The sequence below is a fragment of the Pteropus medius genome, unplaced genomic scaffold (assembly GCF_902729225.1).
Source record: "Pteropus medius unplaced genomic scaffold, Ma_sr-lr_union100, whole genome shotgun sequence".
In the NCBI taxonomy this organism is placed as follows: domain Eukaryota; kingdom Metazoa; phylum Chordata; class Mammalia; order Chiroptera; family Pteropodidae; genus Pteropus; species Pteropus medius.
Window position 1 is genome coordinate 39,486,085 of NW_024340849.1, and position 26,592 is coordinate 39,512,676.

At 36.1% G+C, this 26,592-nt stretch overlaps 1 protein-coding gene across 4 annotated transcripts in view; it reads right to left on the reverse strand.

Moving 5' to 3' along the window:
• MIB1 (MIB E3 ubiquitin protein ligase 1) overlaps positions 1–24,861 on the reverse strand; it is a 114,581-nt gene extending 89,720 nt beyond the window's left edge. For 2 of the 4 annotated variants that reach the window (XM_039844785.1, XM_039844793.1), the window contains exons 1-3: positions 23,843–24,193; positions 6,941–7,112; positions 5,052–5,181 (exon numbers count right to left, since the gene is read on the reverse strand). In XM_039844785.1, the coding sequence (XP_039700719.1) occupies positions 5,052–5,181; positions 6,941–7,112; positions 23,843–24,071 (531 nt within the window). In that variant the 5' untranslated portion in view covers positions 24,072–24,193. Of the gene's footprint in view, positions 1–5,051; positions 5,182–6,940; positions 7,113–23,842; positions 24,196–24,741 lie in introns of those variants that run through there. The other 2 variants (XM_039844801.1, XM_039844810.1) reach the window with 2 other exon arrangements.
• Between the last annotated feature and the right edge of the window lie 1,731 nt (positions 24,862–26,592).

Consider the following 26,592-nt stretch of genomic DNA (forward strand, 5'->3'; position numbering starts at 1 on the left):
GTTTTCTGTACATAAAAGTAATAAAAATTCTTTAGCCAGTGTTGATGGGGCATTTGAGGTTAAAGGTGATTTGCCTCACTCAAAAATAAAAATAAAAAGCTGATGAAAAAAGAATTTTCGACCTCTTAAGTGTGGGGAAAAAACATAAAGTTAAACAATTTTTTTAGAATGAAAGTAAAAAAATTTACTTCTCATGCATTCTTTCAAAAGAAGTTACGAGAATATGTACTCTACCAAACGTAAGAATAAGCTAAGGAAAATCATATAATGGGATACAGAACACATGAGATCCAGCCAGGAAAGAGGCAAAGGCATTGATCAAAGGGAACTTCCAGCATGACTGCTGGGCCCCAGGCATCAAGGGTGATCAATTCAAATTGCAGCCATGTAATTCGCAGGCCACACATGTTGAAGACTCTAATCAGCAAAATCCCCACTGCCCCTGTATTATTTTACTGACCTGAGGACACTGCCCAAGTGAGTCTGACCCAAATTCTCAAGTGTACTTGGCTTGTTGGACCATGTAATGATGAAGTTCCAACTCTCTCTTCTATCCCCCCTTCGCTGCCATCTGTATCAGCTGAGGTCTCTCAGCTCACTCCACAAAATTTTCTGCTTTGACCTACTCATAAAACTTCAAGGTGGACCATGGTAAGCGTAGAAGGGAAAAATACATAGTAACCCATCCCCTCTGACCACATCTTGCCTAATGCCCAGGACCTGAACCATACTTCTGCCCTGCTTGATGTCCTATGACTAGCCCTGTATTTTCCAGGACTCACTAATGACCTTGCCCACTAAGTACCCCAGAAGGACTCTTAAAAATTCCCAGGGAAACAAGACCAGTTATCCAGACACTCTATTCAGTATATATTCTCCTGGGAGCTTTCATCTAAAAGTAGCTACTCTGCTCTGTCCTTACAATAGCTAGATTTGTGCTTGCTACTTGGTTTTTCAAAAATTTAGTCTTACAAAAATCATATGATCACATTAATAGATGCAGAAAAAGCATTTGATAAGATACTTCAATTTATGATTAAAACACTTAATAAAATGGGTACAGAAGGAAAGTACCTCAACATAATATATGACAAATTCTCAGCTTACATCATACTTAATGGTGAAAAACTGAAAGCTTTTCCTCTAAGATTAGGAACAAGACAAGGATGCCCTCTCTCACCACTGGTACTCAACATAGTATTGGAAGTCCTAGCCAGAGCAATCAGGCAAGAGAAAAAAATTAAAGGCACCCAAATTGGGAATGAAGAAGTCAAAGTGTCAGTTTGTACAGATGGCATGATTCTCTGTATAGAAAATCCTAAAGACTACACACACACACACACACACACACACACACACACACACACCCCTATTAGAAACAATAAACAAATATAGTAAAGTTTCAGGATACAAAATCAATGTACAAAAATCTACTGTGTTCCTATATACTAACAGTGAAATTTCAGAAAAAGAAAGGAAAAAAATGCCTTTTGCTATTGCAACGAAAATAATAAAATACCTAGGAATTAACTTAAAGGATGTGAAGGACATTATTTAAAAAAACTGAAGAAGACATAAAGAAATGGAAAGATATTCAATGTTCATGGATTGGAAGAATCAACATAGTTAAAATGGTCATATTACCCATAGCAAAATACGGATTTAATACAATCTCCATCTAAATCCCAAAGGCATTTTTTAAATAGAACAACCACCAAAAAAAAAAAAAGAAGAAGAACAGATTTGTATGGAACCACAAAATACCTGAATAACCAAAGCAATCCTGAGGAAAAAACAAGGCCAGAGGTATCACACTTTCTGACTTCAAATTATACTACAAAGCGACAATAATCAAAACAGCATGATATTGGCAGAAAAAGAGACACACAGACCAATGGAACAAAATTGAGAACCCAGAAATAAACCCATATATACATGGGTAAATAATTTCTGAATAAGAGTTAAAAATGTACAATGGAGAAAAGAAAGCCTCTTCAATAAATGGTGCTGGGAAAATTGGAAAGCTACATGGAAAAGAATAAAACATGACTGCTATTTGTCACCACACAAAAATATTAACTCGAAATGGATCAAAGAACTGAATATAAGACCTGAAACAATAAAATGCATCGAAGAAAACATAAGTACTAAACTTATGAACACTGGTCTTAGGATTTTATGAATTTGACTTCGAAGGCAAGGAAAGTAAAAGCAAAAATAAATGAAAGGGATTAGATCAAACTAAAAGGCTTCTATACAGGAAAAGAAACAACAAAACAAAGAAGCAACCAATCAAATGGAAGAAAATATTTGCAAACACCTTCAAAAAAGGGCTAATATCCAAAATATACAAAGAACTCATACAACCCAACAACAAAAAAATCAAACAATCCAATTAGAAAATGGGCAGAGGACCTGAATAGACACTTCCCCAAAGTGCAAATGGCCAACAGACATATAAAAAGATGCTCAACTTCATTAGCTATTAGGGAAATATAAATCAAAACCACAGTGAAATACCACCTCGCACCTGTTAGAATGGCTATCATCAACAGGACAAGTAATAATAAGGTACAAGAAGTTTTGGGGAGAAAGGAACCTTCAGACACTGCTGGTGAGAATGCAAATTACTACAGCCACTATGGCAAATATGGAGGTTCCTCAAAAAATTAAGTTTATAATTACCATATGACCTAGTAGTCCCTCTGCTAGGTGTATATACCCCAAAAATTAAAACACATTTATCCATAAAGATATATGTACCCCGATGTTCACTGCAGCATTATTCACGGTGGCTAAGACATGGAAACAAGCGAAGTGTCCTTCGATAATGGGATAAAGATGTGGTACATATACACAATGGAATATTATATAGCCATGAGAAAAGATGAAATATTGCAAATGGCAATATAAGTCAGACGGAAAAAAAGTCAGACGGAAAAAGTCACCCATATGTGTGATATAAAATGAAAGCAACAAACAAGAAAAACAAAAACTCATAGACACAGACAGCAAGTTTAGTAGCTACCAGAAAGGGCATTCGGGGAGGCAGAAAAGGATAAAGGGAGTCAAATATATGGTGCTGGAAGGAGATTTGACTTTGGGTGGTGAACACACATTGCAATATACAGATGATGTACTACTGAATTGTACACTTGAAATCTATATAATTGTATTAACCAATGTCATCCCAATACATTTGATTTAAAAAAATAATTTTAAAAAATTAAATCCTAAATGTTGTAGGACACAGCACTAAGTCAAACAATGAACAATAAAGAAAAACTGGGAAATAATGACAGCAAAAATCAGGGGGCTTGCAACGGGGAAAGGGTAAACAGAAGGCTTTTATAGGTCCTCATAACATTCTATTTTTTAATCTGCATAGTGAGAATAAAAATGTTTACATTATTACTATTCTTTAAACTTTCATATACACTTTATACATTCCTCTGTGTGAGACAGGACTGCTATAAATGGTTGTAGAAGATGTTCACTGCAGAATGGGTCTTGCCAAGGATGAGAGTAGAAGCGGATATGCAGCCCGAGCTCCTCTTACCAAGACCCTATGTACTGGGGCAAGGCTTTTCTAGTGACCATAGCCAAAGGAGTGCCTTTTCCCTGCCATTGGCTTGCCAATCATGTCCCCATACCACTCCATCTACTAGAGATAGCACCTCTTTCAAATTCACACAACTCTATTTTTCTTTTTAGAGCAATGCTTCTCAAACTTTAATGTGCATATAAATGACTTAGGGGTCTTGTTTAAATGAAGATTCTCATTTAGAAGGTCTAGGAAAAAGGGGACCTATTACATTTCTAATATGCTGTCAAGTGACATCAATACTTCTGGTCCACAGGCCACATCACAGTCCAAATTTAGTTATTTTTTGGTCTATCTTCCCTAATTCAAACAGAGGTTTCAGGAGACTAGAAAGTTTTCTCTTTTCTTTATTGCTCTATATCTGATGCTTGGAACAGAACGCTGCACATACTAAGTATTCAATTAATATTTACTGAATCTTTTTAAAGGCAAAAGTTTACTTCCTTAATAAAATTCGAGATACTTAAAATATAATGGCTAAAGTACATCTCTCTGACTTTCATACATTAAAGTTAGACTTTATTACTTAAAATGAAATCAGTAATAAAATACTCTGAATTTAGAAAATATCTATTTGAAAAGACATTTAAAAATCTTAACTTTAAAAGAATCTATATGGCACTAAGTTGTACACAACAGGCTTTCAAGTTCCTACGAAGAGCTCCTCAGATAAGACTTTAAAATCAGCATTCCTCAGTGCTAAAAACAATTTTTTCAAGAAGGTAACTGTACAACTGATAGTGAATGACACTTAAGTCTCAAATGTAAAATGTTACTCATTTCAGCACATCTAGCAGCTAACATAACACAAAGTATGCACATTCAATATTTGTTGACTGAATCAATAAATGTTTAATCAGCAAAAGAACTAAAACCCAAAATAAATAAACCAACAACCCACTTAACCTAATATCTTTGGCTATCCTACCCAATGAAACAGGCTCTACAAAATTCCCTTCAAAATAACTGCTATAATAGACCACTAGACAGCTCTACACACTACCTGAAAAGGATAACAAAGTTAAGTGGACTGGATAACAAAGTAGCTGCTTATTACCCCCTCAGAAACAGGTCTTTGAAGGAATAGAATAAAAAACAGGTAAACTTAAATGAAATTTTAATAGCAAGAAAATTGAGAGCCCGAGATACAGCTTAGGGAGGACCGGCCCAAATAGGATGTTCAGAAAGCATTCTGGACAACAAAATGGCAATATGAAGCCTAAATATGGAAAGGTAAAATCTACCTAACAACCTCTCGAGAAATGCCAATATTTACAACAGAGCAGGAAGAACCTTTTTTCTTTCAGGAAAAAGGTAAATTAAGATTTTAAAAAATCTTATTGGCATAGGAAAAAATTAGCCAAGAAATTCAATTATAATAGTAATAAATATCTCCTGACCATAATATATTCTAGAATAATGTGACAAACTAAGAAAAAAATTTTACCTTTCCCCTACGTCCATTTCCTCCATCCTGATCTTCCCACTGCCAGTCTACTCCTCGTACCACTCTGGCACCCGCAAAGATCCCTCTGGCTGTAATCTTCTTAGATTTTCTACGAGACTCTAACAGAACCCTAAAAATAAAATGATTTATTTTCAAATTTATATAAAAATAGGTAACAGTAATTTATTTTTTTAAACAAGATTATATAAAAGGTATTTTGAAAATATAAAAGATTCTTTTTTCTGGTTAATGCCATAACAGCATGTTACAGGAATACCTTCTACATCCCACAGGTAATAATGATGATGACAGTAGTATTTAGAATAAAAACAGCTAATATTTACAGAGTTTTACTATTTATAAAAGCACTTTGAGAGATGGAAAGTCTATTGCATGCCTTAAGAAGAGGGTATTTTTATATTATCCATTTTACAAAGAAGGAAACAGAGCCTCAAAAAGTTAAGTAATTTACCCAAGTTCACAAATATTAAATAGCAATGGAATCTATATATGAACTCAGTACAAACACTTCAGGGTATCACTATACTCTTCGCTACTTTAAAATGACAACTCAAATCCCTACAACTATCAGGCAAATAATATGAATGAGGGCCTAAGAAAGACAGCACCACAGAAATGACAAATGGCAAGTGGCATTTGATCTCAGACTTAGGTAGGGACTTTGGTGAACTTAAGAGTATGCTTCGTCTAAAGGGTACTGGTGCTCCTATGCTTCAACCAACTCTTGCCATGAACAAATACGTGTCCAGGGCTGAATCTTCTGGGGTGGTGGGTTGGTGGGTGAGTAAGTGGGTGGATATGGGTGTGTGTTTTAAGAATTCACAAGCTTAGATTTTTGTGTGAGATCACTTAATTTCAAAAGGTTAGCAACTGTTCAAAAATTTAAGAGCACTGTATATGCCAGGTGAAATATATTTGTGGCCTGGATTTAACCAACATTAAACTGTCTTCAAAGTACTGTATACCTAAAAAGACTTTGGACCTTGAAAATGATTCTAAACTCAACTATCTGGACCAGAGTGGCTCTCCAAGGCCATCTATCCCTTATTCTTCTACATCCTTCTCATTCATAAAATCAAAAATTGGGTTTTTTGTTTGTTTTTCTACTTTTATCTCATTATTCATTTGTAGAATGTCTTTATTATACTCTAAAAACTATAAGCAAAAGACAAAATTATTTAGTTAATAAATGGCAGGACCATGATTTGAACTGAGACACTATGACAACAAAATCCATTTTTCTACAACTCCTCCCTATGACTGGCTAGATTCTTGCTCCTATGCATTATCCAAATCTACATAAGAATAAATTACTTGATACTCTGCACCCATTCACAATTAACACTCCTCTCTCTTACTCACTAAGACACTTAATATATATCTCTACACAGAGTCCAAAACATCACAGGATAATTACTTGATCAAATAATCCCTTAACTTGTAAACTCCTTAAGAATACTGTTTTATTTATCTTCAAATATGCACAAGCATAGTAGTTGCCCCAAAGTCTTAATATATGTCTTGATTCAATCAATGGACCCTAGTGGTAGCAATTAATAGACTAGAAGGCATAGCAAGAAGAAAATAATCAGCCTCTCTTGGGCTGCCCTTGCAGTTTCAAACATTAAGTAGTATCAAGTCTCTATATGAGACAAAGAACAGCCTATATTATCTTGGGAAAATATAGCTCCATTCTCACAGAGCTCTTTCTTCATTCAATGACAGGCCTGCTCCACAAGCTAGCCTGTTACCTGCTACCTCCTGATTAAACCAGCTGTCAGAAGCTTTCCTAATCCTATTTTTAAGGCTGAATAGTATAAAAAATACTAACAAGGAATTGCAACTGAAGAAAAAATTGTTTCCCATACCGCTCACTTCCTGGTGTAGTAATTCTATAGAAGCGATGCCTTAAATGATGTTTATCTCCATGATAACAAACTGTACACAAATCATAATTTGTACACTCTGCACATTTCCATCGAATGCCGATGATTGGTTGCTGACGGCAGGTATCACACATGGTTCCATCATGCTTGATGCCTATTAAAACAAGGATACATGCTTACATTAATCACAGGCATTATTTACTTGAATATTGTTCCCTAAGGGGAAAAATAAAAACACAGCATTTGACAAAGTGTTTCAATAAAGTGAGAAATAATATTTCAAATGTACCATATATAGTTTCAAGATAACAGACTGCAAACATTCTAATCAGCACAAATTACAGACTAAATACTTTCTAGCTCTTCTTTTTTTCATTAGTAAGAACATTTCTCAGTAGCACTTTCCTTGTTCTCATCCACAAACTGAAACTTAGGTTCAATCTGGAGAAAGACAGACTACTTTACCAACCAAGTAGATGTTTCATACTTCAATCATTCAAGAATCTTTTGAGGAATTTGAACATATTCTCTGTGTAAACAATCACTCCAAAAGACAATTTTATCCTCGTGATATCATAGAAACAAATTACTGATTAACTTAAGCACTTATCTCTAGGTAAACAATAAACTTCAGAAAATGAATAGCAAGCAAGTTTCCCAGTTTAAAGGATAACAATATATTATAGTTGAGCTTTTTTCTTAAGGAATAATGTTTAAAAAAAAAAACTCTAGAAAAAGAAAATAAGCACTTGGTAATACAACCTCCACTAAAAATGTTAACATGGATGGATGAGGTAGACATTAGAACCATAAAAGGTAGAACTATAAGGCAATGAAAAATAACTGACATTTCAAAGTAACAGGACTGGAAATAATGTTCCTTTACTATTCTGTTATACTAAGATCACTTGTTAAATAAATTAAAACTAAGAGTTTTTTTAAACAAGGTGGCCTGTGAGCATCAGTGTTACTATTTTATGAATATATGCTTTATAGTCAAGTTCGATTTTGAACTATCAGCAAGGGCTGTGTTGTCCATACAACAATGACACAAAACACTCCTGGATTCAAGTTCTGGTTCTATCAATAACTATCTTTCTGCCCTTGAAAAAGACATTTTAAATGAAGTATTTACATATATAAAAAATTTCTTTCAGAATAATGGGGAGGCAGAGAGGACTGCTCATGTTGAAGTTGGGTAACAGGTAACATGAAGGTTCATTATATTAGTCTATATTTTGTATAAGTTTAGAAATCTTCCATAATTAAATAAAGAAAGGAGTCATTTTAGTTCTCAAAATCTTAGTTCCCTTTGGAGAAGGGAATATATTCTTTAAAGGTAAGGAATGTTCTAAGAATCAAGTAAGGATGTGCTGTATATGCAAGAACTAGAGTACGAAAGTACTAAACCCTATAAGAACTAATACCCTATTGCCACTTCCTGGTTTAAAAAAAAAAAAAACCTATAAAATTCATTTTCTACATCTAAATTTTAAATCCCTGTGAGGTAACCATGTTCTAAATAAAGAGCCAAACATAAGGATAAATCTGTGTCTGAGCTGAGATTGTTAAGAATAAAAAAGGGGGAAAGGCATGAACACTAGAAGAAGTTGGAATGCCTAATGAACTTCAAAAGAGCATGACACACAAACCAAATGTTTTGTGTGCAATCCTTCTGCAGTCTCCTTCCACACAAATGCTTGATTATAGGGTCCAAGAAGATGGTGGGCATCAGTACCTACTGATTCATTCAGTAATTATTTCTTTACTGTTATTGTAGCGAGGCCCCCTTGCTGCTTTCAGATATCACTCTTGCTGTAGTATGGAGAAAAGAAAGTAAAAGTAGCTAGTAAGTCATAAGAAGTTAATACAGCAGTCCAGGTGAGATAATGGTAGTTTAAGTCAGAGTGATAACAGTACAAGTGGAAAGAAATAGAGTCAAGAGAGATTTAGGACTTGGTGGCTATGTGCTAGAAAACAAAAGATGTAGATGGTAACAACAACAAAAAGTATAAGTGAGATTATTCAAGAGAAAACAAATAGATAAGTTAGAAATATTTAAGAACAGACAGTTCTCTTTAAGACAGAAAGGGAGCCACGAACAAAAAACTAAATAAGCGCATGTTAATTCAAAAATGCAGGCTCAGGCCTCCACTGATAGAAACACATCAAAGAAACTAAATTTAAAAAAAGAGTCAGAGAAGTTTCATAGAAATGGTAGATGAGTAGACCTTTCAAAAGAAGAAAGAAATCTCAGAAGAGCACAGAGTATGTTCAATAAACCAGGAGAAGTTTTGTTTGGCAGGAATATATATGACAGTCAGAGACTCAGAGATAAATTTTAGAGTCGTGCTGGGAAATAAGATAAAATGATTTGATTTGTATATTTAAACTATTTAAATAAATAAATAATTTCATTAAATAGTAAAAACAAGTATGTGTAATTTAAGACTAGTTCTATAACTTACTAGCTAGGAAATGTTCAAATGTTCAAAATGTTCAGCTTAAACTACTCTGGGATCAATATTCTCATCTATAAATTGAGAAAATAATTCTCTTCATATATAATGGACTGAATGTATTCCTCCCAAAATTCCTATGTTGAAGCCTTTGGGAGGCAATTAGATTTAAATGAGGTAGTAAGGGTAGGCCCCCATGATGGGATTAATGTCCTTATAAGAAGAGGAAGAGAGACCAGGTCTCTATCTGCCATGTGAGGACACAGCAAAAAGGCAGCTGTCTGCAAGCCATGAAGAGAGCCATCACCAAATCAAGAAACAGATTTGGCCAGCACCTTAATCTTGAACTTCCCAGCCTCCAGAACTGTGAAAATTAAATTCATGTTGTTTAAACCATCCACTGTGTAGTAGTTTGTTATAGCGGCTCAAGCAGACTAACACAATAAGGAAAGGGACACTGTGGTATAATAGTGATATAATAGAGACAAAAGTGATATAATAGAGGTAAATATACTTTGAAACACTTTAAAGCAAAATATAAAGTATACTGCACTTAATTTATAAAGAATTATATTGCACTTATATTTCATCTTAATATAGATTTATTAAATGTACCAGTCATCTATTTAAATAATTTGCTGACCAAAATCATCATATATCCCACAAAAATTCAGCAATACTTATACAGACATCAAAGAACTTAACTTCTCAATTCCCACAGTCTGCATATAGAGAATATTCAATTATTAATGTGTGGATTATTCCCATTTTAGCAAATTACTCGCCTTCTCCATGGTCATTCTCTCACCATTTCGTCTCAGGTTTTTCTCCAAAGCTTATGGCTTCCTACCTGTCTTCTCAGTTCCTTTAATTGCTTTTACACCAAAACAGGAGCAGTGGACACAACTACCGTGCAAGATAGTCCCACATACCAGATCATCGACCACTTCTCATCAGTTGATAATGATGTATTCTATCCCATGATAATTAAGTCTGACTGCATCAATCGTGAAAATTATCATCAGCCAAAGGCTATATAATCTATTCTAAACAGAATGCAAACTAAAATTAAAAACCACAGATTTATAGCTACACAACTCAAAGCTACAAGCATTCACTAGTATTACATGCTCAGTCTTTTAGAACATAAATCAAAAGGCTGAATGAAACTTGAAAGTTCTGTTCTTCCTTATTGCGTGTATCAATGAATACTCAGAAAATGGTCTGGCTTTTTTTATCACATCAGGATTTTTAAAAAGTACCAAATAATCCATAAACTGGCTTATCACTCCTTAGGTTATCAAGAATTTGTGATATTTTGCTTTAAATCAACATGTAATCAATTCCTTATAATATTAATTTCAAAAAAAACCCTGTAATTATTCCTTTAATTATCTCTCAACACAAACAGCAAAAGTTCACAAAGAAATTATTCTAGCTCACATAGTTATTTTTTTAAGGTAAATTCTAAAACCTATCAAAAAATAAAGATTTTTTAAGGAATGTCATACTGTCTGATGCAAAGCTATTAAACTGAATTTTAAATTTTCATAAAACTGTAATTAATGAGAAATGGCAAGAATCATAATATGAGTTTTTAAAAATTCATACTTTAACACTGGAATACGGGTATATTATTCCTGCTTTATATATGCATTTTACACCAGTTACATTCCTGGAAAACTGAGTGTATACTTAAAATAGAGAAAAGGTGTGGCAGATTATGTTTTCCAAAGAGCAACACACCAATATGTCCATCCTTATGTCCACCCTCACAGTGGTCTTCTGACAATGTGACAATGACACATGACTATCCAGAGACAAGTTATTTTCCTCTTCCCACTAGACCTAGGTAAACATTTGCAACTGCCCTAATCAACAGAAGATGGTAGAAGTGACACTATATGACTTCTGAGGCTAGGTCATAAAAGACAATGCAAGTACCATTTATCTGAAGCTAGGTCATAAAAGACAATGCAAGTACCATTTATTTGTTTGTAGTAAATAATAACAAAAATTTAACGTGACTGATGTCAAAAATATGAGGCTACTTATGTGTAAACTATGCTAATTCATACAGGGGAATTCTATGCAGTTACTAAACCATGTTGAAGAAGAAATGTTACTGACATAGTAAACTATATTATTTTATAAAGCTTGTAAATAATTACAGTACACCATTTTGGTAAAACAAATTATACAATACATATAATCAATGTACACAGAAAAACTAGAAAGATAACCCCCCAAAATGTGCTGATGGGGTTACCCTTTGTAGTTTTCCAAGTTTTCTCTACAGAGGGTATATTAATTTTAGGAAGCAGCTGGGTAAATAGGGGCATTTAATATGCAGTGTATGCATCAGAAATGCTGATATATATGTCACTTATAATTAAAATAAAAGCTAAAACAAAAACACGAGGAACTCTAAGCAAATATTTACAGAAACCAACTTTCAAATAGTTACTTTAGCAACAGGGTATGTAACTACTACTTTGAAGCTTTTATTTCTTTTAACCATTGCACAGCGCTTTTCCATGCTTATGAAAAGAAAATATATAGCTTGTCTACGTATAATTCTCATTACCACATACCTAATCTGTCTTACTACAGGAAAGCACCACAACCAAAAACATAATTAATATCAAATATCAGTAATAGTAAATGTCCCCATACAGTTATGTTTCTGACAAGGTCTAAAATAGGTTTCCTTTGTCATTACAAAAAGTAAAATACACTAAACAAATTAGTATCCACTATATATTTAGAGGTTTATCCTAAAATATCTGTGTAGCTCTTCAAAGGAGAGTTAAGTTGATGAAAAGCACAGGAAAAATGTATCCCAACCTCCTGACCAAAACGAAAAAGTCCAGTTTTCAGTGATGTATGTATTCTTCTCTATGTACATTCTTCAAAGTACAATAACATTCATGAGCTCATAATCTAAGTACAGGCTTTCTTTAAAAGGAGTCATTTAAACCCACAATGATAACTGGTTAAGAAAAAAAAGGCCCCTCTACAATTCATAGTTTTAAAGACTACTTCAGGAAAACCATTAATGCACACAAAAGCACATCCAAATCCTTTCTTGGTTCCCACAGTTCAAAGGCCAACAAAGCTACTGAACAGCTGTGAAACAGACTAACGCTGAGAATTGGAACAAAGCAACCCACTCTACTACCAAAATGAGCACTAAAGAATTTTTAATGAAAATGCAATTAACTGGATTTAAAACAAAAGTTGGTATTTAAAGAAAACATAAAACAGAAGAAAGGGCATTACATAAAAAAGGCCAAAATTTTACTGATCTCTCACACTGGTAGCTTTTTTGTTTCCCCTTACTACCTTCACCCAATTTATTCTCATCTAACACCATTTCCTCCCAGTCTAAACCTCTTAGTTCTGGCAAGAGTTATTTCTTAAAATTTTCATTTCATAAAACTTAATTCCCTAACTAAACCTATTAGTGCTTTTTTCCTTCCTATAGAATACCATGTTACTCTCAAGAGTTAATGTTTTTTCTCTTTGCTAAGCTTTATGAAGACATCTGCCACTGTTAAATGAACCACCTGATGATAGCTTTTGACTCATTCTACTAATACTCAAATGACCATCTGCTCTACGTTTTAGTGGCATCTCGCCTAAATTCAATAATTTAGAAAATTTACATAACTTAAGTCTCTTTGTTGGAAAATTTTTTGAGAACAGTAAAACATGCTAGTCAAGATCAATAATCAGAAGTTAAAACAGCCAATGAAAACAGCTCAAATTCACAAAGCACTGATTTATGTAAGTAAAATGTTGAATTTCTAGATGAAAAGATGACTGAAAGGGAGAGAACTAAAGTTCTCACTACAAGCAGTTCACTATACACTTCAACATGGAACAAGAATATCTAAACCATCATTTTATATAATAGCAAAAATAAAAATAAACAATATAATTGTTCATTAACAAGAGAATGGAAAAATATGTAACGTACACAATAGGATACCTAAAATGAATGGCCACACAATTCTACATGGATGGATCCTACCACTATAATGAATTTTTTAATTATACAAGGATATAAAATGTTGCAAATAAAGCACGTATACTGTTTACAGATATAAAAACATAGCGTAAATGTAAAGAAACCCATGGGAATAACTAATTTCCAGAGAGTGGTTACCACATGAGAGGAAGGAAAAGAATGAAATTGGGAAGACGTACATAATATTTCAAATATATTAGTAATTCTTTGTTTCTAGATGGGTTCACAGGTATGTATTAAATATTTATCTGCTTGGATATTTAAATGTTATGTAAAAAATTTTTTTCTTTTTAAAATAAAAATAAACATCCCTAGTAGACTAGAATAATGCCGAATCCTCTAAATTTTTGCCCTAATTAAAAGATTTCACCTAACATTAAAAATAACTTATAAGTCATGAACGAGTATTTAAATGTAATTATTTATTGAGGCATAATTGTTTGTTGACGTCATTCAACCAACCAAAAAGTCTTATTTCTGATTTATGGATTCATTCAACTTTAACTCCAAATCAACGTGACAAAATGTTTAGAGATTAAAGAAGGGTTAACCAACTAGCGTATGCATCTTATTTTCCATGAAATCCTTAATGAGGGTGAGGCCTTGGTGCCCTGCCACCTAGTTGGTATATTCCACATTCCTTACTTTTGAGAAATACTAAATTAATGAAAATAGAATTATTATTAGTATTAGCCTCTACTTATTAGTACCAAGCTTGGTGTTTCACATATATTTTATTTAACCTCCCCAACAATACTGAAAGATATTATTCTCATTTATAGATAAAGAAATTGAGGCTCAAAGAAGTAAACTTCCTGAAGTCACACGACATTACTAAGTGACAGGCTCAAATTCAAACCCAGGTAGGTCTGCAAAGCCTTGTGCTCTTCTCTCTGCTGGATTTTTTTCCTACTTAGTTCTGATCTTATCTAAAAAATAATTACATATCTAGGGCATCATATTCCCCATGCAATCTACTGGATTTAAAATATATGCTATTAAATCCTAATCTAATATTCAAATAAACCTTGGAGACATTTTAAACATTGAAAAGATTATCTATTTTTCAGTTAATTTAATAATGTAGTAGAATGAAACACCATTTACTTCCAACCAACTCTTGTTAATGAGTTTTGAGAAAATGACTTTGAAGGTGTCTCTCCCAAAATCTACAACTCCATATCTCTTCTGTTAGGCAAGTTATTCTCTCATCTATTTTTGCAGTTTCTGCTACTCTATTACAAGCTTGCACAATAAAATTAAAATCATTCCCAACGTAGTCCAAACAAATGAAACAAGCTGTCTAATTAGATATACAATTAGCAATTTTAGTAATATATGTTATTTTTAGTACTTGTTACATAGCGGTAGAAAATGAGGTCAAACAAAATTAAGAATTTTATCTACTTAAAATTTTTTCCCCTGCTAACTGGTAAAATTCATTATTTCATTTTAGAAGCAAAACACTTGTCTGTGTACCTTAACCTAATCCAACTTCATTTTATAAGTGAAGAATTAAGGCTCAAAGAGACTAATATTATAAAGTGAGGAAGAAAAAAAAAAGACTAACAAATCTGGATTTGCATCTCCACCATCAATTTATTACTTGTAAAATCTTGCGCAACTAAGTTCATTTCTCATAGCCTGTTTTCTCATCAGTAAAATGAAAGATTTATCAAATAAAATTTTTAGAAGGCTTAAATAAGATAAAGTATGTTAAATACTTATCATACTGCCTGACATATAGATGGAGCTCAGTAAATGTTAGTCCATTCCCCTAGTTAACAGGCCTACTTAATAAAATCTAGAATGAATATCTTGATTTCCCTACTAAGCTAGTGCATATCCACTACTTCATGAAGAGACTAAAGGAGAGGGGTAAGCAAGGCACCATAACCAAAACTCTCAAAATTCAAATAGTTTTTTTAAATATTAAAGAGTTTCTGCCCTATTTCTTGCTTTTTAGGAACAAAATTATCAAGAAGATAAATCCACCCGAGGAGAAAACCAAATACTCATTCCAACCAAAGCAAATATCTACAAATGTGCTTAAAAAAAAAATATTCTAAAACAAAAAATGAATGTCTATCTGCTGTGTCCCATTATCTCTCTCACTAATTTAAACCCCAACCTATCTAGTATTCTACAAGTTCATTTATAAGCCAATTGTTTAACAACTCAGAACCCACTTTCCCTCAGAAACAAAATTTTATAGACAATTTAGGTACCACCTATTTCACAAAAACCTATTTACTCTACATAGAGCTAATCTAGGAGCATACAAAGATAAAAACTGTTGCTGTGTTTCTAGTTCCACCTGAGGAGATGGTTCAATCCTTGTAATCCAGACATGGTGGTAAAAGAGACAAGCGAAATGATGTGAGGACATATGAAAGTGAGTGAAGAAATAGGTTTATGAGGAAGAATGCTCTAAAAAAGCCATTTTCCTACCGGTACTTATAATGTGTAAGCTCCTACTTGGTGACTTAAAGTAATGGTTTCCAAAGTAAGGCACATGACCCAAGAGATACAGAATGTGCTGTCTTGAAATGCAAGAGAAAATACAAATCCACAATCTCTCATCTGTAATTCCAAAACCTAAAAACCCTGAAGTCTTTTTGTAAATTAGCAGCAAACTTACTTAGTGGTAAACCCTGATCTGAACAAACAAGATGCTATATACATTACGTAGTCTTTATTTAGCTCTTTAGTATAATTATTCATATGCTTCGCTGCAGAAATATTAATGTATTTGATTGCAAGGTGCTACTGTGGACCTCAAAGAGGGTGTTAAGCAATATATGGCAAACATACCACATTATGGTTCTAAAATCCAAAAGTTTATAAACTTGATCCCAAGCATTCTGAATAAAGGGTTGTGGACTTCCACTAAAACTTTTACTTTTTCAGATTTACTTTTTTTCTTAAAAATCTAAGAATAAAATTAGGTTTTATTAATTGTAAATTAGTTGACATTAGCACCCTCAGTGGGTCCCTATAAAAAATCACCTGTCACACATGGAACACAAGTTGAACTGAGGGTGAGTGGGAGTTTGAGAGTATGAGGGCCTAACACTGTTGCTCACCTCTGACAAATAAAGATATGCTGCGGCTTTCTGGTGCCTAGTTAAGTGGCTCTGTGGAGTAAATTCTAGTAATACAAAACAACTGTTGTTGATTATCTTGAGACAATACCTAAGAGTCAAAATTAAGAATAAGTTCCATATTTTTTAATTAAAATTGCACTTCTTTTATGTGATGAAAAATAGCTGTTAGTAGTAATACTCTTTAGATTTTTTTTTAAATTATACCCATTTCACTGGTACCTTACAAGTAAAGATGATGTCTGACAATAAATGAGAAAATAAAGGCTGTCCAAAAGGAACTAGAACGAGCAATGAAAAAATGATGCCTAGAGATGTCTCTATCATTACATGGTCTTTAATGCTGAAATGATCTGATTCACCAATAAACTCTCATTTCTCCATCTTTAAAATATTTTACTTCATTTTAAATTCAGCGGATTCTGAATTCATTTATTCGAAATATAAAAATGAAACACCTTCATTTGTAAGAAATTATTAGCATCAAAAAAGAGAAAATTACCAGCTAAATTTCAATAAAATTTTTTACTTAACTGGTAAATGGGATAGAAAAATAAGATCGAGATTTGGTAAGTACATTTATTCATCAGGGTCCAGTTAGGAGACAGAAACCACACCAATCTACCACCTCTAGAAATGGGGCGGGGGTGGGTTGTAAAAAATAAAATTATTAAAATGTAAGAGGCAGCCTGGGATCCAGACCTTTAAGGAGTGGTTTTGACTGACTGACTAGTGCTGGGGTCACTGAGTCAGGGGCACATCAATGCTGTTTCTGGAAATAAGCAAACTGGAATCAAATACTGATACTGAAATCCTGCCAGCTGAGATGTTACCAACAAGAAGGGCAAGCAAAATGGGAAAGAGCAAGTCCCTTCTCTCCCTGCAGCCTTCCAGCCTCCTTCTAGCATCCCTACTGGTGAAGCCAACAGGGATACAGCTGGCAAAGGACAAATATTGTGTACAAAATCCCAGCCTAGCCTCATAGTGCATAGCTAGAGGAAAATTTATATTTAATCTAATCCATTTATTTCATAATAAAGGAAAAAGCCAGCTAACTGGCTCCTAGCTTTTAACTGAAATATTTCTCCCACACCCAGTAACATAATTATCTATGTTGCCCCTCACCACACACATACAAACATAAATATTAATGGGCTAATTTTTTCTCATAAAACAAAAGCAGCTTTATAAACAAGGTAAGATTTCACTAATTTGAAAATTGGGTAAGATCTGATAGTTCAGGAGATATGAAAACCGTCATATCTTCTGCCAAGGGCACAGCTTGGCTTCAAGAGTACAGGATGACTAGGACATTGACCCACTCTGGAACAAAGAAAACATAAAAGATTAAGAACCCCAATAAAATCAAAATGCAATACCATGATAGTAAAGGCTGACCAGCTGGAAAATCTGATAGCCTCATGTGCAGCTCAATTACTTGCTTTGACACAAAAACTCTTTCACAGGACTGATATGTTTTCTTACAGGAGGCTAAATGTAATTACATATAATAAACTACCTGTTAGACATCATATACACACACAGAGAAAAACTATTAATGTCCACATCAGTGTTACAATAAATAAGTTAAATGACCATACCACAGACTAGCATAAATTATTTAAATTTCTTAACCAATTTTCTCTCAGGAAAAGTAGTACAAATAGTGATCATTTCTGAACTACTATAAGTGGAAGAGAGAATGATAGGGAAAAGCAATGAACTTGTTCATCCCTACATCTGCCATTTACCAGCTTTGTGACTTGACAAATTTCTTAATCTCTTTGATTAAGAAATCCTCGGTTTCCTTTTTTCAGTCTAAGAGCAATCTAACCTCAGATCAAATGAGTCAAAAACTTTTTGAAAAGAGCATTTTATTCAGAAAATATTCATTCAGAGCCATGGCTTTGCTAGGAAACAGAGATACAGGGAATGAACACACACACACACACACACACACACACACACACACACACACTCTTTCCTTACCCACAAACTAATAATCTAGTGCAAAAGACAATCAAAACACAGCATATCTCTGGCAATAGACAGAAGCATAGAGTGCCCTGGAATCACACTGCCTCTGGTAGGTAGCTCTGTAGAAACACATCCAAAAAGAAATATCTAATCCAAACAGAGGGATAAGGCAGTAAAATATAAAACCAGAAAACATATTAAGATACCAACAAATACATACATACTATTTCGTGTTCTTTCATTTCAGTTGTACACACTCTTTTCCCACTCAATAATGTTAGTCAATTTCTAAAAAAAAAATCCAAAGACATCTACTACAGACAATCAAGGCTTGGAATCAGCTAAGGAGAAAAGGAGACAACAGAGAGCCTGGGCATCTAAGTAGACAAGCAGTCACTGAGCATCCTGCTATTCAAGCTGTCCATGAGCCAGCAACATCTGTATCACCTGGGAGCTTGTTAGTACTCTGGTTGAATCCCATACCTTCTGAATCAGAATCTGCATTTTTAAAGGTCCCCAAGTAATCTGTGTGCTTACTAAAGTTTGAGAAGTACTGATAGAAAGGTTACTAGTTGATTTCTTGAGGTTCTCAGTGCAACCAAGCTGCAATCTTCAGTGAGCATTAAAACCAGGTGGACTTTTATCATTTAAAATTGTTTTAACAGATGGAGATAAAAAGGGAAAGACATTTCACATGTCTTTAAAAAAGATAGGATCTATATAGGAAAATCAAGTTTTCCTTACAGATGCTATTAGTAAGAAACATCTCACAATATTTCCTCCTTAGCAAGTCTGGCATTCTCTTCCCCACTGTTCCCATGAGTCCTGTGTTTTCCTAAGGCTTTGTTTCCTAACAATACTCTTTTATCTTATAGTTCTAGAAAGAGGTCAAAAGAAAAATAGGGGCCTTAGAAAGGAAAAGCTGAAGGTTATTAATCCATTTTATTTTTCATCCTGAGTAAGCACTTTCAGATCTTCAACTGAATACTAACATCTGAGGAGTTTGTTAGAAGCACCCAGGAAGCACCCTTTGCTAGGGGTGAAAGAAAAGTAAAAAGAACTGCCCCCCAAAACAGCCTGGACCAACAATACTGGAAGCTACTTTTGAATAAACCTAATCATCTATACCCCAAACTTTTTGTTATTCATACCCAGGAGGATAGAAAGAACTTTTTTTTTTTTTGATAAAGAACTCTTATTAGGAAACCCAAATTCATTTTCTCCACTTTCTCTGGTAACAATACAGCACTATAGTCAAGTGTCCACAAAACAAGCATTAAGTAAAAACATATTTCTCCCCAAATCTTATACAATCAGTATCTAATAAAAGGTCAACTATATCTATTCAATTACAGACTCCCCAAAATTAACTCCTACCTAATTCAACAATAACTTATACCTGCACCATCTTCTTGCTCACTACAAATTAACCAAATATACCTAGACATAAGGTAGAAATTATATCATTCAAAATATATACCAAATGCTCCTCTTTTCAAGGTTTGACTATGCTAGACCATAAATTCGAACTTATGTGTCACCTAAGGGAAAAAAAGAAAGCTTATATGGCAAAATATTAGACCCTACATCAACTCTGACAAACTCTCCAACATGCAATTAGAAAGTTTCACAATAACCCAACCACCCCATAATTCTTAACTCTCAGGTGCATTTCATAGACTTTTATTTTAAAGGTTACCCATTTCTCAATTCCCAAACATACTGCAATAAATTTTCTCTTCATATAATGTGAGGAAAAAAGAATGAACAGTCAGACAATCTCAGTTTGTCCTTCTGGTAATATTGTAAGAATTTTTAAAATTAACTAGAAAATATGTCAAGCACACAAAAAGGCATAAAAATATACCCACAACCTAGTTTAAGACATAAAACATTTCCAAAATAGTTATAGCCCCTGGGGTACTACCATCAACTGCATTCCACTTCCTTCAACATAAAAATATCCACTCCCTGGAATTTAGCATTTATTATTACTTTTTTGGTAACTTTTACCACAAATGTACATATCCCTAAACCAATGAGTTTCAACCACATCCTTTAACCAAAGAGTACTGGGGGCAATTTTACTCTCCAAGGGATACTTGGTAATGTCTAGAAATATTCTGGATTATCATGACTATGACCAGTGGGTAGAGGCCAAGGATGCTGGCCTATAATGCATCAGACAGCCCCCTATAAAACAAAGAATTATCTAATCAGTCCAAAACAGCAATTGTGACAAATCTGAGCAATCCTGCCCTAAACAATGAATGGTATTGTTTTGCACTTTAACACAGTAGGTGTTCTTTTCCAAGAAACTATTTTCTTGCTTTATTTGTTTAACATTGATTTTCTCTTCTGTACAGAACTCCACTGTATAAATTCAGTTTGTTTTTCATTCTCCTGTTGATGCACCTTTAAGTTTTTTCTAATTTTTTGCTTTTATATACAACACTGCTGCAAACATTCCTATTCAAGCCTCTTGATGCGCAATGAGAGATTCTACCTAGGGCAGTAATTTTCAAAGTGTGATTCTTAAACCCCTAGGGTAGTCTCCAAGACCCTTTCAGGGGCTTCATGAGGCCAAAAGTGTTTTTATAACAATACGAAAATTACATTTGTGTTTATGTTGGCACTGCACTGATGGTGCAAAGGAATGGTAGGTAAAAATGCTGGTGATTTAGCCAAGTTAACACCCTCATTAATGAGACATATGAGTAGCCTCTACCTCCTAATATGATGCACTTCTTAGTGCAAAACATCACATCTGTGGTATTCTTGCCCAAAATGCATAATCTGAATTTAATCATGACAAAACATTAGACAGTTGAGGGATAGTCTATAAAATTACTAGACAATGTCAAGGTCATGAAAGACAAAGACTGAGGACTCAGCCCAGAATGGAAGAGACTGAATGACAACTAAATGCAATGTGTGATCCTAGATGGGATCCTGGATCAGAAAAAGGAAATTAGAGGGACAACTGGTGAAATTTGAATAAGGTCTATAGATCAGTTAACTGCATCGTATTAAAAAAAAAGAATATTGTATTAATGTCATTTTTCTGGTTTCAATAATTGTACTTTGTAAGATGTTAACATTTGAAGAAAATGGCTGAAAGGCCAAAGGGAACTCTTTTTACCAGTTCTGTAAATTTTTGTAAGCCTGAAATTATTTCATAATGAAAAGTTCAATTTTATTCTTAATTATTATGTAAACAAATATCGAGTACTATATATCATAAATATAATATTTAGTAAATCTCGAGAATGTAATAAAATGCCAGGAGACATCAATTATTAAATACTGTTTTTAAAAAAGAAAACAAAAACACTGAAAGTAGTATTATAGTCCTGGGGCAAAACCAGAGCCAAGAGCTTATGATCTGTTCCCACATTTCATAAGAAGGCTAGCTACCCTGCATCTAAACGTGCTTTTAAAATCATTGCTAAAAGAATCAGATGACCAAGATGAATTGCTACACGCAACAAATTAATGTATAAAATCATCTTGTAAATTAACTAAGATTTTAAAACAGTTACCTCTGAAAAACACCTGCTTTATATAAGATAATGAAACTATTTATATGACAGATATACTCCATACTACAAAACGTAGGCAACATTAATATCCATTAAAAAGTTGCTGTAATACAGGCCTCGTTACACCTTACCTTTACCCTGGAAAGATATTTAATTTCTCCATAAACCTAGAATTACTGATCCCAAGATGTCTCTGAATTACTGGGTTGTGGTCAAACTTAGCTTGAGCTAGCATGATAATATTTTAAGAGTATACAGGAACAGGTATATGCCCCATACAGTGTTGTGAGGGGTGTAAACTGGTAAAATGTCTTAGGAGAGACATTTTGCTACTAGTCAACATCTATCAAAATATTAGGTATGTGTACCCTTTTATGCAATTCCACTTCAAAGGTACTCAACACATATACGCAAGGACACAGGTACAAGGATTTACTCACTGCAACACTGTAAATAAGACCTGAAACAATATAAATGCCCATAAAAAAAGCAATACTGTATCCGGTCACTGGAATACTATACAGCTATGAAAGAATAAGGTACTAACATGGAACAATCACCATTATGTATTATTAAGAAGCAAAAGTGCAAGAAGAAAATATAGTTTATTACCAGTGGTGCTTTAAAAGGGTGGCAGATTTATAGAATGTTAACATATATGCTTGCAATGAATAGAGTATTGTGTAAGAACACACAAGAAACTGCTAACAATGGCCATCCCACTTCGTACTGTTGAATCTTTTGGTCTTTTTCAATGTTTAAAATGCAAGTAAGAAACACAATTTTATGAATTACCTATTTAAAATCTGAGTTGGCTTGTATTCATTTCCCTTTCATTGCTAACAATAACTACGTGCCCATTTTAGGATTTGTTAGGCTTTGTCAAACTATTTTCTACTGAATAGAGTACTAAGGATAAATCTATGTGAAAGTAAATTTGATTAAAATAAATTATATCTTTATTTTGTGAGCGTGGGCCTTCATTTCATATTATATAAGAATTCTAGAGTCGATAATAGATTCCTGAAATTTTGTTAATCAACAGAGCACTGACTCATTGCTGTGTTAACGTCTCTGATTTAGTCTTACATATGAGATGTTAACAAAATATATATCAGGTATCCCCTATGCCTATCTTCCACTTGGCAAAAGTATCATACACAAAGAATAGAATCAACAGCTTAGACTGTTTTCGCTCTATTGGTAAACAATTTAGATGAAAAATCATTCCACTGGGTCCCTAGTAGCATCAGCTACTGAATTCCAAGTCTTTATATGTGGGGCAAGGGGAACACAGATATCTCAACAAATCTGAGGTACAAGGGCCCCTCGGCAACTGTAACTAGTCAACTAAAAACACATGGCAAGGCGAGCCTCCCTTCAGTCAGTTACCACTTGGTGGCTGATTAATTTCAATGGCTTATTAGACCGGTATCTCCATACCCCTTTCTTAGAGGAAGAGGAGGAGGGGAATTGTCTGTTGTCTTCCCAGGACTTTGTGCCTTCCAGGCTTGAAAGCATCCTGGTGATGGTGCTGCCATCATTTCCCTTGGGGATTGGGAGGAAGAGGAGGGTCTTTTCCGCAAGTTTTTGTTTACCAGATCTTGAACATATAATTCCCTTTGGTTCTTGCCCTTTCCGCTCACTCTAGCCCGGTGCTGCAAGAGAGGCGTCCCACCGAGGGCTTCTCCCAAGCGGCCCGACACCCACCCCAGCCTCGCCTCTAACCCCCTTCGCGCGCAGGCCCCGGGCCAGTGGCCGCGGCTTACCGGTGGGCGCGCTGTCCAGGATGCGCAGGTCGTAGGCCCCGGAGCAGCGGTAGTTAGCGGCGGTGCCGTTGTCCCACACCACCACCACCTCCTCGGGGCTCTCGAAGCTCCGGACCGTGCCCACATGGCCCTCGCCGCCGTCCTGCTTCCCCCACTTCCAGTCCGGGCCGCGCACTACCCGGGCGCCGACCCCTTCCACCATCACCCGGTTATTCCGGGAGTTACTCATCGGGGCCCGAGCGGTGGGCTCCGCCGCCGCCGCCGCCGCCGCCGCCGCCGCCGGGGGGCCCGTGAGGGAGTTGGGCCCGGGCCGGACTCTCGGCGCCGGCGGGGGCGGCAGCGAGCCCCGGGGGACGTGGGAATAACTCACGGGGGCGGCGGCGCGAACCCCGCCGAGCCCACAGCCGCTGCCCAGCCCTCGCCGCCGCCGCCGCCGCGCCCCCCGCTCGGACTGGAGGCCGGACGGCAGCGGCTCTGAGGCCGCGGCGGCGGCGGCGGGCGGGCAGAAGGGGGAGGGTCGCGGGCGGGGACTCCTCCGCTTCCTCCGGACTCCCCGGCCGGGCTACAGCGACGGCCGCCAGGTAACCACGCTCTCCCCCGGCCGGGAGCGCGGGGAGCGCGGGGGGCCGAGGGAGGCTAGCCCGGGGGGGACGGCGACGGCCGCGGGGGGCAAGCTTAAGTGCCGGCCTGTGTTCTCCTCTGGCCGCTCGCTCCGGGGTGGGCGCCCGAGGGCCGGGGCCGCCTCTTCCCCCGTGGGCAGCGGTGGTACCTCCCGGCGTCCGGTGAGCGCCCCGGCCCAGGGGCCCCCTTCCCTCTGCCCCCACGCACGCCGCCGCGCTCCGCCCAGCCACAGAGTCCCCGCCGGGCGAGAGCGGCTCCACATCCGGGTACTGACGCACCCAGGGTCCGAGCAGCACCTTCTCTGAGTGACTCGGAGAGGGGTCCTCAGCAACAGTAGGGTGGGAAGGGTATTGGAGAATCGCGCGACCCAAGAAAGAAAGGAAAGAAAAATTGATCCCTAAGCGTCTCTCTGGGGCCCACGGCGAGCGCGCATGCGCTTGGCCCATGAAAGGGGAGTAGATGCCCAGCTTGTCTGGGGCGACGGAGGGGCGGCTCCCTGAGTTGCCTACCGGTGGTGCGGCACGCCCCATTGGCTGTGAGGAAAGGGGCGGGGCAAGGAACTTTTGTCGGGCCGGCCTGGAGCTGGGGCTGGAGGAAGTGAGACTAGGGATGCGATCCCGGCTGCTGAAACTAGGTGGCTACGATGAGATCAGTCTTTTATTAAGTCCTAGTGTCTCTGCTGTACTAAGTGTGACATTCATGTTGGGAATTTCGTATCTTTTAGTCTTTTTTAACAAGGCGGGGGGGTAGGACAGATTATAGCATAGATTAAAGGCAACTTGTATTTGTGTGGGTAAATTGAAAACATTTTAAACGAGATTGAATGATTTAAGCAAAATGGTAATGAATGATGTGTCTTGCCTCTATGCAGAGTGAGAATGGTAAGCAGACTCCAAACAGCGCAAATTTCCGAGAAAGAGTTTACAAGCACCTTGCCCAGAGATAATTCTCTTTAATAATTCAGCCCCAATCGCAAAATACAATTTGAAAGGAAAATAAGAAGACTATAAGAGTGGTTTCTGGCTGCTGTTACTTAAATGACATTATGATGTGTGAGATTTAAAATCATTGTTACACGGCCCAACACGGATGCATTGTAAGCATACTGTTGCTTCTCCCGGAAAGTCAAGGGAGCAGGAAATACTCCAGAAAAATTGAATAATCAAGCGGAAAGAAAAGGGGTGTAAAATGTAACCAATGAACTATGTAGTGAAATAAAATGTTCTCAATTTTTCATATAAATAAAACAGGAAAATACCAATATGGAGCAACATAGAGGCTACATAGAGCTCATTTTAGAAACTAAACAGCTAAAATATTTGCTCAAAATAGGCCAAAGTTCTAGTCTGTTTAAAACATTTTCATCCTGGAAATTTTTAGTGTGCTATTGCCAAAACTGTTCAACTGCAAGTATTCATTTAACAACACTGTTAAGTATTCCTGCTCTTCTCTTTGTTCTCTCTCTGGGATCTTTTCTGGTTTCCTTCTTTCCTTGTTAACTAGTTAAATTGATCACATGAATTAATAAATTGATCTAAAAATTTTAGAAAAAATACAGCCGCTGCAGAAATCATACTTGTCATTCACTTTGTAAAGTAAATTCAGTCTGGTAAAGACTACCTGGGATGTCAGATTATTAATATGCAACCTTGCATTCTACATCAAATACAGTATATTAATAATGTTTTTTGCATGTTCAACTGTGTTTTATCTCACCCTAGAATTTTATACTTAAGATATAGTGTAATATTTAGATAGGCTTTTATTCTTAATATCAGAAATTAGTTATAATAACTTTAAGTTTTATTTACCCTTAAAATGGGAAAGGATCTTAAGAAGTGATCTAGCCTAGAGGTTTTCTTTACTTCCCCCCACTCCCAACCCCTTTTCTAACCCTGTAGGTATGATCTATAAAAGGAACTAGGTACTTTACATAAAGCAGTATAGAAAGACTGGAGCCTACTTGTGTCTTCTCTTCCCCTTACCTTCACAGGGGCTCTACAGAAACTCATTAAAATCTCTGGAGTACACTGAGCACAAATATGAAAACTTCAAAATAGCCCAATCCTCATATGATAAGAAGAAAACTGAGGCCAGAACTGATTAACTTGTCCAGGATTAGAGAGAAA